At 43.3% G+C, this 10,878-nt stretch overlaps 1 protein-coding gene across 1 annotated transcript; it reads left to right on the forward strand.

Moving 5' to 3' along the window:
• The first annotated feature begins 1,372 nt into the window (after positions 1 to 1,372).
• LOC142151524 (peptidyl-prolyl cis-trans isomerase-like) lies at positions 1,373 to 6,090 on the forward strand. The gene is made up of 5 exons (XM_075207255.1): positions 1,373 to 1,536; positions 3,896 to 3,926; positions 4,545 to 4,633; positions 5,156 to 5,328; positions 5,761 to 6,090. The coding sequence occupies exons 1-5, from the start codon at positions 1,468 to 1,470 to the stop codon at positions 5,891 to 5,893; spliced, it is 495 nt and encodes a 164-aa protein (XP_075063356.1). The 5' UTR covers positions 1,373 to 1,467; the 3' UTR covers positions 5,894 to 6,090.
• Positions 6,091 to 10,878: the final 4,788 nt, after the last annotated feature.

Here is a 10,878-nt window from a genome sequence, read left to right on the forward strand (position 1 = left end):
TTTGACATTTGAGTAGTTTGTTGGCTTGGGGGATCTCAGAGAAAAAGGGGTCTTTTCATAATAGATATTTAGCTTTTCATTGAGAATTTTGCATTGGTCGTACTCAGTGGTCGAAGTGGATATTTTAGAAGTAGCGGTATGGAAATTTAGAAGTGGCAGTATGGAAGATGTAAGTTTATAATGAAAGCAATGGAAGAAGTGGCAGTATGGGATTCCATGTGTATACACCCCCACTTCAACCACTGGTCATACCCTATAAAACAGAAATAATTTCAAATCAATTGTGGAGTGGGGTACAGGTATTTGGAAGCGCGTATCCAAAGCATTTAATGTGTGGATTTAAGGTATATTGGAGAAATAGGGCTCCTTAAATTAATGAAATGCAGTTTTTTTTTATTGAAGTTTTGGCATTGCCATACTGTATAAAACATCTGTCATTCCATAGCAAATAGCTATATTTGCTCATCATGCCATTTGTGTAGTGGGCTGCAGATATGGGGAAGCGAGCATGCAAATTTTTAGTGAGTGGGTTTTTGGGATCTGGAAACACATGGGGCTTTTCATGGAACGCATGCAGCTTTTAATTGAAATTGTTTCATAGCCATATTCTATAAAACTGCTGTCACTCTCTGTTTTTCCACATAAAAAACATGACAACATATATTAATAAGTGTGTGGAAGATATACGGAGAATTTCTATTGCTGGGCACATCGTGAGCAATTACAGTAGAAATCTCCGCTCATTTTCCATGGTTTCTGTCAAATCTCCGCCACGAGGTGTCTCGCAGACGTTCCGGGAACACCTTGCGTTTAGATGAATTCCCTCATTAATCTATTGGACTTGGATTTTTGGTACATACCAATGTTTAATGTGCCATCATAATAAATTGGCTTTGCTTACATAGGGCACCCTTGACACATATACCCTGCAAACACACGTGACATAACATTTGCCGTAATTGCCACCCTTTGCTCCCTGTAAAACCCTAGTTTAATGTGTATAAAGAATCTGAAATAAGGATTCTGGGTTAATCATCTCCAGTAGCAGAAACAACGTGAAGGACACACACACAGGAACCCTGTGCATTGTTTCCACGCATTCACCAACTAGTAATGCGTCCATGACATGGTGCTATGTGCTGAGGAGGAATGAGGATAAGGGAACGTCCATCACCTCATCGGACCTACGTCACCGCCCAACCCATCGCCGCGCCTGCTCATACCACGCCCACGTTTCCCCATGCGGACCCGCCCCTCTAGCTTTTCTTCTCACCGATTGGCTGGTAAGGCTTTCACTCTGATCTCCGAGTGCTCAGACTAAGCGAGAAAGTGGGCGGGGCGAACCCACATATAATAGCCGCCGAGGCGCCTCCTTTAGGTTCTCTTCGGTTGTTTCCTCGCACCGAAAGGAGCTGAGCGAGCAGTTTTGTGGGCATCACACGGCGAGACGCTACCCGACCCCGCACCATGGACAGACCCCAGGTTTTCTTCGATGTCACCGCGGACGGCCAGCCCCTCGGCCGTGTAGTTATGGAGGTAAATGATGCCGGGGACTCGGACCTCTGGCGGGGCTGGGTCACGTGGTGCGGCTGCCCTCACATCTATGTCCTGTGTGTGTAGCCCGGCTGCCTTGTATGTAACATGTAATGTGGCGGGCTCGTCATACTGGTGTAACGTGTGCTGCCGGCTCCATCCCCGCAGCCTGCCCCGCCCTATGTCACTGGGCAGTGCTCACCGGGCGGGGGTGATGGCCGGGTAACGGGATGAATAGACGCAGGAGGAAGTGGGTGTGCCGCTCTGTAACCTCCTCCCCTGTGCGGGGGGGTGAGGAATCCATTTTAAGAGGGATTTCGGCGTTCACATCCTCAAAATGTCCGCCTCCCCCGCCCCGTAGTGTGTCGGCGCCATGTGCACTGCCGGCTTCCCGCGGTGTACTCCCTGCCAGGGGGGAGGTCGCCATGTAGATTATCCGTAGACTGACTGGTGCATGAGCCCCTCATAGCACATTGGGGTCTCTGTATAATGGCCCCACAGTCCCCTCCAGTACTGTGACTTGTCCTCTACCCAGGTTACATTGCTGTTATCCTTGTTGCCCTATGGTTAAATAGTCACACACTTCATTGCTCTTCTATCCTAAATGGTGGTGTCCTGAGGGAGTAAATTAAGAACATACAATTGAATTGTGAGTCTGTGGCCTTGTAGTTTTACATCATGCAGACTGCCAGGCCTTCTTGTCTTAACCCTAATAGACTTAATGTCGTCGTTTTGTATGTACTTCTACTGTTGACCTTTCTTTGTTCCATGATCTTGTATAGTGTAGGTGCTGCTGCTCTGCCTCTAATTGTACGGAGATGCCTGTAACTTGCAGCACATAAGATGTGCATTCAGCCATTCCCCATGCTGGGAGTGCATACCATATACTGAGGCTGTTCTGTTGTATGCTGCAGCCCCTAACTCATCTGACACCGATGTGACTGCCCCTACTGTACGTACATGGGCATGTGGTAGATACAGCACTGTATCTTGCGGTGCAGTATTGGGATATAGATTGCTTCTATTAATATTGCAGCACTCATCTTCTGACACAGGAGGTGGTAGATCTCTACCATAATCAAATGCAGCTTATTTTCTGTATGTGTCTCCTTTAAAGTGGTTAATCTCGGTAATGCACTGTAAACCCTGTCATAGCCTTTTCACTATTGGCAATAGAACTAGGCTTCACATTTGTTATCAAATTCGATCGTTTATGCTAAAACTATCTAGTCACTCAAGTTGTAGCTATGACATTGCATCAAATCTGTATTTACAGTAATCTGATAAATGGGAATGCACTCCTGGATCCTTAATGATTATCCTTACTGTAGTGGTAAAGGCTTCCTGCCCTTACAGACAGTCCTGGGTAGTAGACAGTTTGTTTGCACATACTGACTTAAGGCACTGAACTCTTGAGCTTCACAATTTATGACCCATGCTGTTCAAAAATGAATTGCTACTGGCTACATTATTTCTGGTGGCCTAGTTTTTATGTCCCTAATTGAAGGAGCACCTCTCTTCTGATGGGTCATCTCATGTATTTAATGTTGAATGGTGACTTTTAATTTCATGTTAAATGTAACATAGGAACATGTTGGACTCAAATGAAAACTGTTAATAGTAACAAATTAGTCTTGATAAAGGCCCCTTAGTTTGTAATGTAGCTTCTGGAAGTTTGTTATTGACATTGTTGCCAGAATGAAGTATATTAAGACAAAACATGTTCTTTAACGACCAGCAACTCCTAAAGAGTATCTTTTTCTCTCTGCATCAGTACAGCATGAACAATGCTTGTCTTTGCTTAAACGTCAATTAATGTGTTCTGTTATGTGCATGTATTTCTCTTACAGTTAAGTCTTTTAGGCTGAGGATAATGTTTTGTACATACTATAAACTTTAGGACTAACAAATGGCACTCTATTTGTGTCTTAAAATGCAAACAATGTGAACATACACTGAGCTGTAACCAGTTATGTCCTATCAGTCTTCCTCTGTGCCAGAGACATTACCCAGGTTTCCTAAGGGTCCAATGAATCTATAGTTGCCTGCATATTTCAGCAATTAAGTCAGACTGAAAGAAGTGTCTCCAATGAATCAGAATTACAGGAGACCTGTCCTAATCATATAATCTGTCATGAACATGTGCATGGTTGTCATTAATGTTTTTAAGCCTGTAGATTCTGGGCATGGCAATTACTCATGACCTCCAGCCTAAGGCATGTGCCAAATGCCAGTCTAAATAAACATGCTTCCCATCTCATTCCAGTCATAGCCCCACATATGAATATCCTCCTAGTCTGCCTGGTCCTCTTAAAAGATCTGCTTTAAAAACTTATCTAATTTTTGTTTCTTTTTTCTGCAGCTGAGAAGAGATGTTGTTCCAAAGACAGCAGGTGAGTTTTTCAGGCTATCTGTTGTGAACAGATTTCCAACTGTCCTTTCAACATTTTTAAAGTGCTCACTATTGGTCATACAGTTCATTTATATTTTCTACAAGGCCAATGAGATAAGAAAGGGTATTGTTGATCTGTGGTAACAAGTGAGCTGCTCAAACTGAGTGGACAAGAAGTTTGCACATGTTCCTTGGCTATTCCTGTCAGTTCATTGACCTAGTCACAATCTTAAGACAATTCCTTTCTCTAATGTTGTATGGCCATTAAAAGGTGTTTGTAGCCTTTAAAACCAGGACTCTATTATATGAAATATGTACAATGGTCAAATCATGTTGTGACACTACGACTTTAATGCAGTTTGGGGTGTTAACATTTGATTCAATTGAGCAAATTTGGTGAACAATATTCATAGTTACAATATTGCTCTGTTCTACATTTCTGTAATCCATATATAATGAAGGCTTTCCATGCTGCATGATTAAAGTGTCCAATGTCTACAAATGGTGAACTCAGCCATTTTGTGATGACTGGTTACCACTATAATGTGGGAGACTGAACACTAAATGTTCATCTTGAGCATTTTCTGTAGCTGACACTCTTTGATTTTATCTTACACAGATAACTTTCTTCAGTTGTGCACCGGGCAGCCAGGATTTGGTTATAAGGGCTCCTGCTTCCACAGAATCATTCCAGGCTTTATGTGCCAGGTATGTTGGACAGAAGTGATGTTTCACTTGCTAACTATTTGGTTATGGCATGGCCACAGTGGGGAAATGGTGTTGGGAGTGTGGTTGTACCAGTGAAAAATGTTCCTAGAGTACAGCTTTTATACTTTTAGTAACTACAGCCATTGCTTGCCCAACACTGATCATATACTTTGTATAATGCCCTCACATGGGCCACTTCTGCTGCTTGGCAAGTGACGGGACCAGTTGAGTGCTCATGCCAAGTTGTCAGACCACTTCTGGTGTAGACAAGATGTCTGCCTTCTGCTACAATATATGGCTAATGTCCCTAGAATTGCAGCAAGTTTCCACATTAACATGTTGCATGTGTTTATTGCAATTATTAGATTGGTACCTGTTAATGTAGAGGATATTGTCATAAGCCCCCAGACTATTAAGACTTGGTCAACTGCACAAGTTCTGTTTTATGTAAGACTTAAATGGCTTTTGTGGCTCACGCAAAATGGTAAATTACATCTCTTGTCTTATCAAACTTTCCTTTAGGGAGGAGACTTTACCAACCACAATGGAACTGGTGGAAAATCTATCTACGGAACAAAGTTTGCTGATGAGAACTTCAACCTAAAGCACACTGGATCAGGTGTCATGTCTATGGCTAATGCTGGTCCCAACACAAATGGTTCCCAGTTCTTTATCTGCACTGCAGAGACTACTTGGTGGGTTTTTGTATTTAGCTCAGTAATTTACAAATACTACCTCAAAGTATTAAAACCCAATATTGGCCTTCAGGCGATAGTGGCACTGTTAGTCTGAAGGCAACTCTGAACTCTGTTTATTCAATAGTGCTTTGTTTCAGAGATGAAGGCGTTAACTTGTACTTGCTGGTGAGGCCTGTGACTGCCCCCTGCCTACTATCACTGACTCTCCTTTAAGCCACACACGTATTGGGAATTTACATGTTTAGAGTTAAAATGCATATTTAACATACATGTAGGATTTCTGTTGTGTCTAAATGCAGAAGTGCACATAAATGAACCAAGTGGCAAGACGCCTGAGTAGAGCTATGCTACCATTGTAACATAAATTCATTAATGTGCTTTTTATAGTTAACATTAATAGCTGAACCATGTAACTTTTTTCTTCTGCAGGCTGGATGGAAAGCATGTTGTGTTTGGCAGGGTCATTGAAGGGCTTGATGTTGTTAAAAAGATGGAGAAATGTGGGACCCAAAGTGGGAAGACTAGTAAAAAAGTTGTCATTGCCAACTGTGGCCAGCTTTAAAGGAAAATCTCCTTCCTCTTTGTCTTAACATTACAAGCATTCCTTCTTATCGGCTTCAGAATCCTTCAGTTCTGAAACTTTCTGGACTACTAAATCTCTGGAGCGTAACATCCCTCATTGTTTTTTTGCTTCATTTTCCATGAGTTCTGTAATGTGCAGGACACACTCTAAAGATGAAATAAAAAAAATCAAACATTTGCTGGCTCTGGTTTTATTTTAGGCCTCACAGCAATTAGGTGTGTAATCTATCCATCACTGATGAAGCCACATCACACCAAGGGTTTCTGTGCATAAATATTCCTGTAGCTGAGATTGCATAAGATCATTGGATAGAATATGACATTAAGTGAAAAGTAATGGGTTTTGCTATATCAGACTAGACAGTGCATAGGATGCACTCACTGGATGTACCAACTTTGATTTAGAGCCATGTACTTGTCTTGCTTTGTCTAACTATGACAGTTTTTTGAGCAATTGCTTTTCTGTAAATAAAAGTAAACTGCATCAGTATTTGATTGTGTGGACAGCATGAGTGAGTAGAGGTCAACTCTAGCAGACCTGTATAATTCTCAATTGTCTAGACCACCCTTTCCATGGCATGTACTGCTGATGTGGTGCACTTCTTTGAATGAAATGTTGTTCAATTGTTGCCTTAAAGGCTATTAAACCACCTTATGTATAAGCCATCCACCATAGAGCAGGTTTTAAGTTCAATGATCTGCTACAGGGAGCCAAATGACTTGCAAAGTACAGTAAATATAACAAATGTGTGAACATTCTTAGGGTTAGACCAGTGGATCCCAAACTTTCTCGGTTCGAGGCACCCTTGGGGTCTCCATAGTTTTTCTCAAGTCACCCCTAAGCCAAACTAATTACCAATTAGTCCACTGCCTTGCTTACCAGAGTTCAGGGCCACAGCACCCCAGGGAGCTGCAATGTACTGTTTGGGAACCACTAGGTTAGACATTGATGGCTGTAAGTATATGAATTGCCCTCTTCAGCAACTAAAATATGACCACATTGAGTGGAGAATAAGATCAGGCTGCTTACTTAGTGCAGCAGGGACATTCCTCTTGAGCTCCAGTTGTGGTAGGAATAAGAGGAAGCCTGGGAGGGTTTCAGGGCTTAATGTTGAGTTCCACACTTCACCCTACATTGTCAGCAGTGTACAGACAGTAAAACTGGGACTTGATGCTAATGAACAGGCATTATTTATTGTAATGACCATTTTCCCCATAGAAGGTGATGGCCAGTATTGGCAATATTGGAAAGGCTTGTTCCGCTTGGGATGGTGGTTCTGGCTTTAATGTAATGACACCTGATTGTCAACTGAAGTTGGCAATACAGGTGCAGGACCATGCTTCTGCACGGACATGGAGCAACTGCTTTTCTAGCGTGGGTGTGTGGAATGGAATGTATTTAGTTGTAACCTAGATGTGTCAAAATGTTGTAACTGGACCTTATTTCAGGAGGGCCAAGGTTTTTTTTGTGCCTTTATTCCGTGCATCCAAATGCTGATATGGGGCTGGCAGGAGCAGAATAGGAACAAATAGATTAGTGTTCATTTAGGACAATTGGGATTAGACTTGAAATTTAAGTGATTTTGGTGGTTTCCAACCCAAAAATCCCATTTATCAATCTGATTAAACTTTACAATGTTTCGGTATAATTTTCACAAACTTACAATGGGTGTAAGCTGTTGTAGCTTTACACTTCGTTTAGTCTGTTGTAGCAATGAGTTTGTGGGCCAATGATTTAGTGTGTTGTAGATCCAGCAGGAAAATAAACATTGTTCTGCTGTATTTTACTCCAGCTACAAGGCTAGTCTAAGTCCTGAGTACTAGTGATGACAGTCTCTTATGCATGCTATAACGTGTTCACAATCTGGAACGAATGTAAAAATGTATTATGTAGACATTAACAACATTCTAATGTATTTCATGGAAACAAAACACCTTTTTAACAGTCCATGAGGGAGCAGTAAGACGGAGATTCTTTCATTTCAAGTCAGCAGAGCCACATTGTTGTGTATTCAGTAACTGTTTTGGTCAGATAGGGCCATGTCATCCATCAGCCTATAAAGATTTATTCATTTAAACCACACCCATTAAGGAGACTGCCAATGGACTTGGATGACTAATGCGGTGTTGCTCAAATGGCGGCGTATATATATTTTTTTTATTGGGGAAAGGGGTTATCTGAGTGGCTGAACAGCCAAAAATTGGGTCCGTCAAGGACTGGGCATCTCAATCTACTCTGCAACTGTCTTCATCTGACACCAATATTGCGTTATTACAGGGCACTACCACCAAATGTGGAGTGGGGAACCTGTCCCTGAGCCACATCTCCAGCACAACCCTGAGACACCCGGGTGCATCTTACTTAATTGGGAGGGACACCTGTAGCAGTGAGAGAACCTTGTACTGCGTCTCCACCACAGAAAGGCTGGTGGAACTTGCCAGGATGTACTGGAATGCTAGGGCCCAATACAGATCGGAGGTAGGCCTCTCAGGTTTTCTATCCCACACACCACCATGCCAGGTAGAAAGGGTAGAGCAGTCCTGTCCAACATGCTGCCTTCCAGGTGTTGTGAAACTACAACCCCCTGCATTCTTTGCCAGTAGACAACCAGTTGATGGCTGGAAGGGCATGCTGGGACTTGTAGCTTCACAACACCTGGAGGGCTGCAGGTTGGACAGTCCTGGGGTCGAGGGTGATAATGAGCAACTGGTATATGGTGAATATAGTGTGTTTTGGTTCTGTGGAGATGCAGCACAGCTCCTCAAAACCAGACAGCCTCCTGCTCCATCCCTCCATAACAGATTTTGTCTGTAAATAATGTCTGGCCTGCAAATACAGCCAGACCTCCGATGGAGGTAGGCCCAGTTTTTCCCTGTAAAAAAGAGAAGATGCAAACACATACCATGGCCACCAGCTGACCACTCCTGATCACCTTACCTGTAGACCATGCCTTCAGTGTCAACCCTGGGGGAAGGTCTGGGTTAGCAGTCATGGGGGTAACAGGAGATTAAATTTAAGGGTTACCTACCTAGCCCAGCATTGGAGTGTGCGGCCAATAGTGGAGTGGGAAAATTTGAGCAACCTAGGGAGTATGGTAGTACCCATTGTTTGACCCTCAATATGAACCCATGACTTGGAAGGCGCAGCCCTAGTCCACTCCCTGAGCCTGTTGAGTACAGCTTAATAGTATTTAGCGAAGAGGGGAAGCTAAAGGCCCCCTGCATCTTCTGCCTATATCATCACCATTTATTTATATAGCGCCACTAATTCCGCAGCGCTGTACAGAGAACACTCACATCAGTCCCTGCCCTATTGGGGCTTACAGTCTAAATTCCCTAACATACACACAGACTAGGGTCAATTTTGTTAGCAGCCAATTAACCTACCAGTATGTTTTTGGAGTGTGGATGGAAACCAGAGAACCTGGAAGAAACCCACGCAAACACTGGGAGAACATAAACTCCTCACACATATGGCCATGGTTGGGAATTGAACTCATTATCCCAGTGCTGTAAGGCAGAAGTGCTAACCACTGAGCCACCGTGCTAGCAAAACTTGGGAGGCCTCCTGGCCCTCACAAACTAGTTTTTGAAGATCAAGGGAGCATCTGGGAGGGATGTGGTTTGGGAGAGTTTGGAGGAGATACAAAAGCTTCAGTAGAATGTTCAGTTTGATTATATTCGTCCCCACCCCCAGCCAGGAGAAGTCACGTGAACGCCATTATCCGAATTCCGCTGCAAAACTTGGAATTAGTGGGAGAAAATTAAATATGTACACGGTAGAGAGTTCCCTTGTTAGTAATACCCCTAGATATTTGACCTGAGATGGATGTCAGATGAAGGGAAATGAGCAGTGGAGACCCTAAAAGACCTGCAGTTGGATGGAAAGGCTTAGGGCCATAAATTTAGTATAGTAAATCTTAAAATTGGACAATGCCCTACATTTTATGTCTGTCTGTGTGTGAGTGTGTGTCTATAGTAGGAAATTTAGGCTGTAAGCTCCAATGGGGCAGGGACTGATGTGAATGAGTTCTCTGTACAGCGCTGCGGAATTAGTGGTGCTATATAAATAAATGATGATTTTAAAACTAGCATTACATTGGGCAACACAGTTGTAGGGTTGGTGACCGTTGCCAGCAAGTCATCCACGTAAAGGGCTAATTTGTGTTCCCTCCCCCCCCTACCCGCACCCCAGACACATCTGGGTTATTCCTAATGGACCGAGCCAGGGCCTCAATACAAAGAACAAATATCAGGGGGGAGAGCGGACAACCGACGCGTGCTATTGTATATAAAGAAAATAATGTGTCGGACAAAGAAGCATTGATTTTAATGCGTTTCTATAAAGGGAGAGGATTCTATGGAGACAGATCGGACCCACTCCAATGTGCTCCAGAAGCCCCTCGAGGAATCGCCGATCCACCCTATCAAAAGCCTTTTCTGCGTCGTTTCACAACAGCAAGGCAGGGGTGCGCCTGCCTTCTATCAAATGCATCAGGTTGATAATCTTGGTGGTGGTGTCCCAAGCCTCACGGCCCGGAACAAAGCCGACCTGATCGCTATGCATTAGATCTGGCATGAGGATCTGCAGACGGTTCGCCATATATTTAAGGTCAACATTTAATAGGGTAGCTGGAGCACAGGAAGGGGTCCTTACCGTCTTTAGGGAGGTTTGTAATATGTGCTTTGAGCGATTGTCAGGAGAAGCTGGATATGTCTGAGATCTCATTTAAGACCCCTAAGAGTAGAGGATTCAACACTTGGCTAAATATCTTGTAATAGCCAATTGTGAGCCCATCAGGCCCAGAGCATTTTCCAGTCAGTGTGGAGGCGATAGCCTACTTTAATTCTGTCAGAGTGAAAGGTCGGTTCAGCATCTCCCAGTCAGACTGGGGAATTAATGTCTTTATTACTAACAGGTAACATTAATTCAATAATTGTTTTATTTTCCTGTGCGTTTTTTTG

Source organism: Mixophyes fleayi, chromosome 4 (genome assembly GCF_038048845.1).
Source record: "Mixophyes fleayi isolate aMixFle1 chromosome 4, aMixFle1.hap1, whole genome shotgun sequence".
Lineage (NCBI taxonomy): Eukaryota > Metazoa > Chordata > Amphibia > Anura > Limnodynastidae > Mixophyes > Mixophyes fleayi.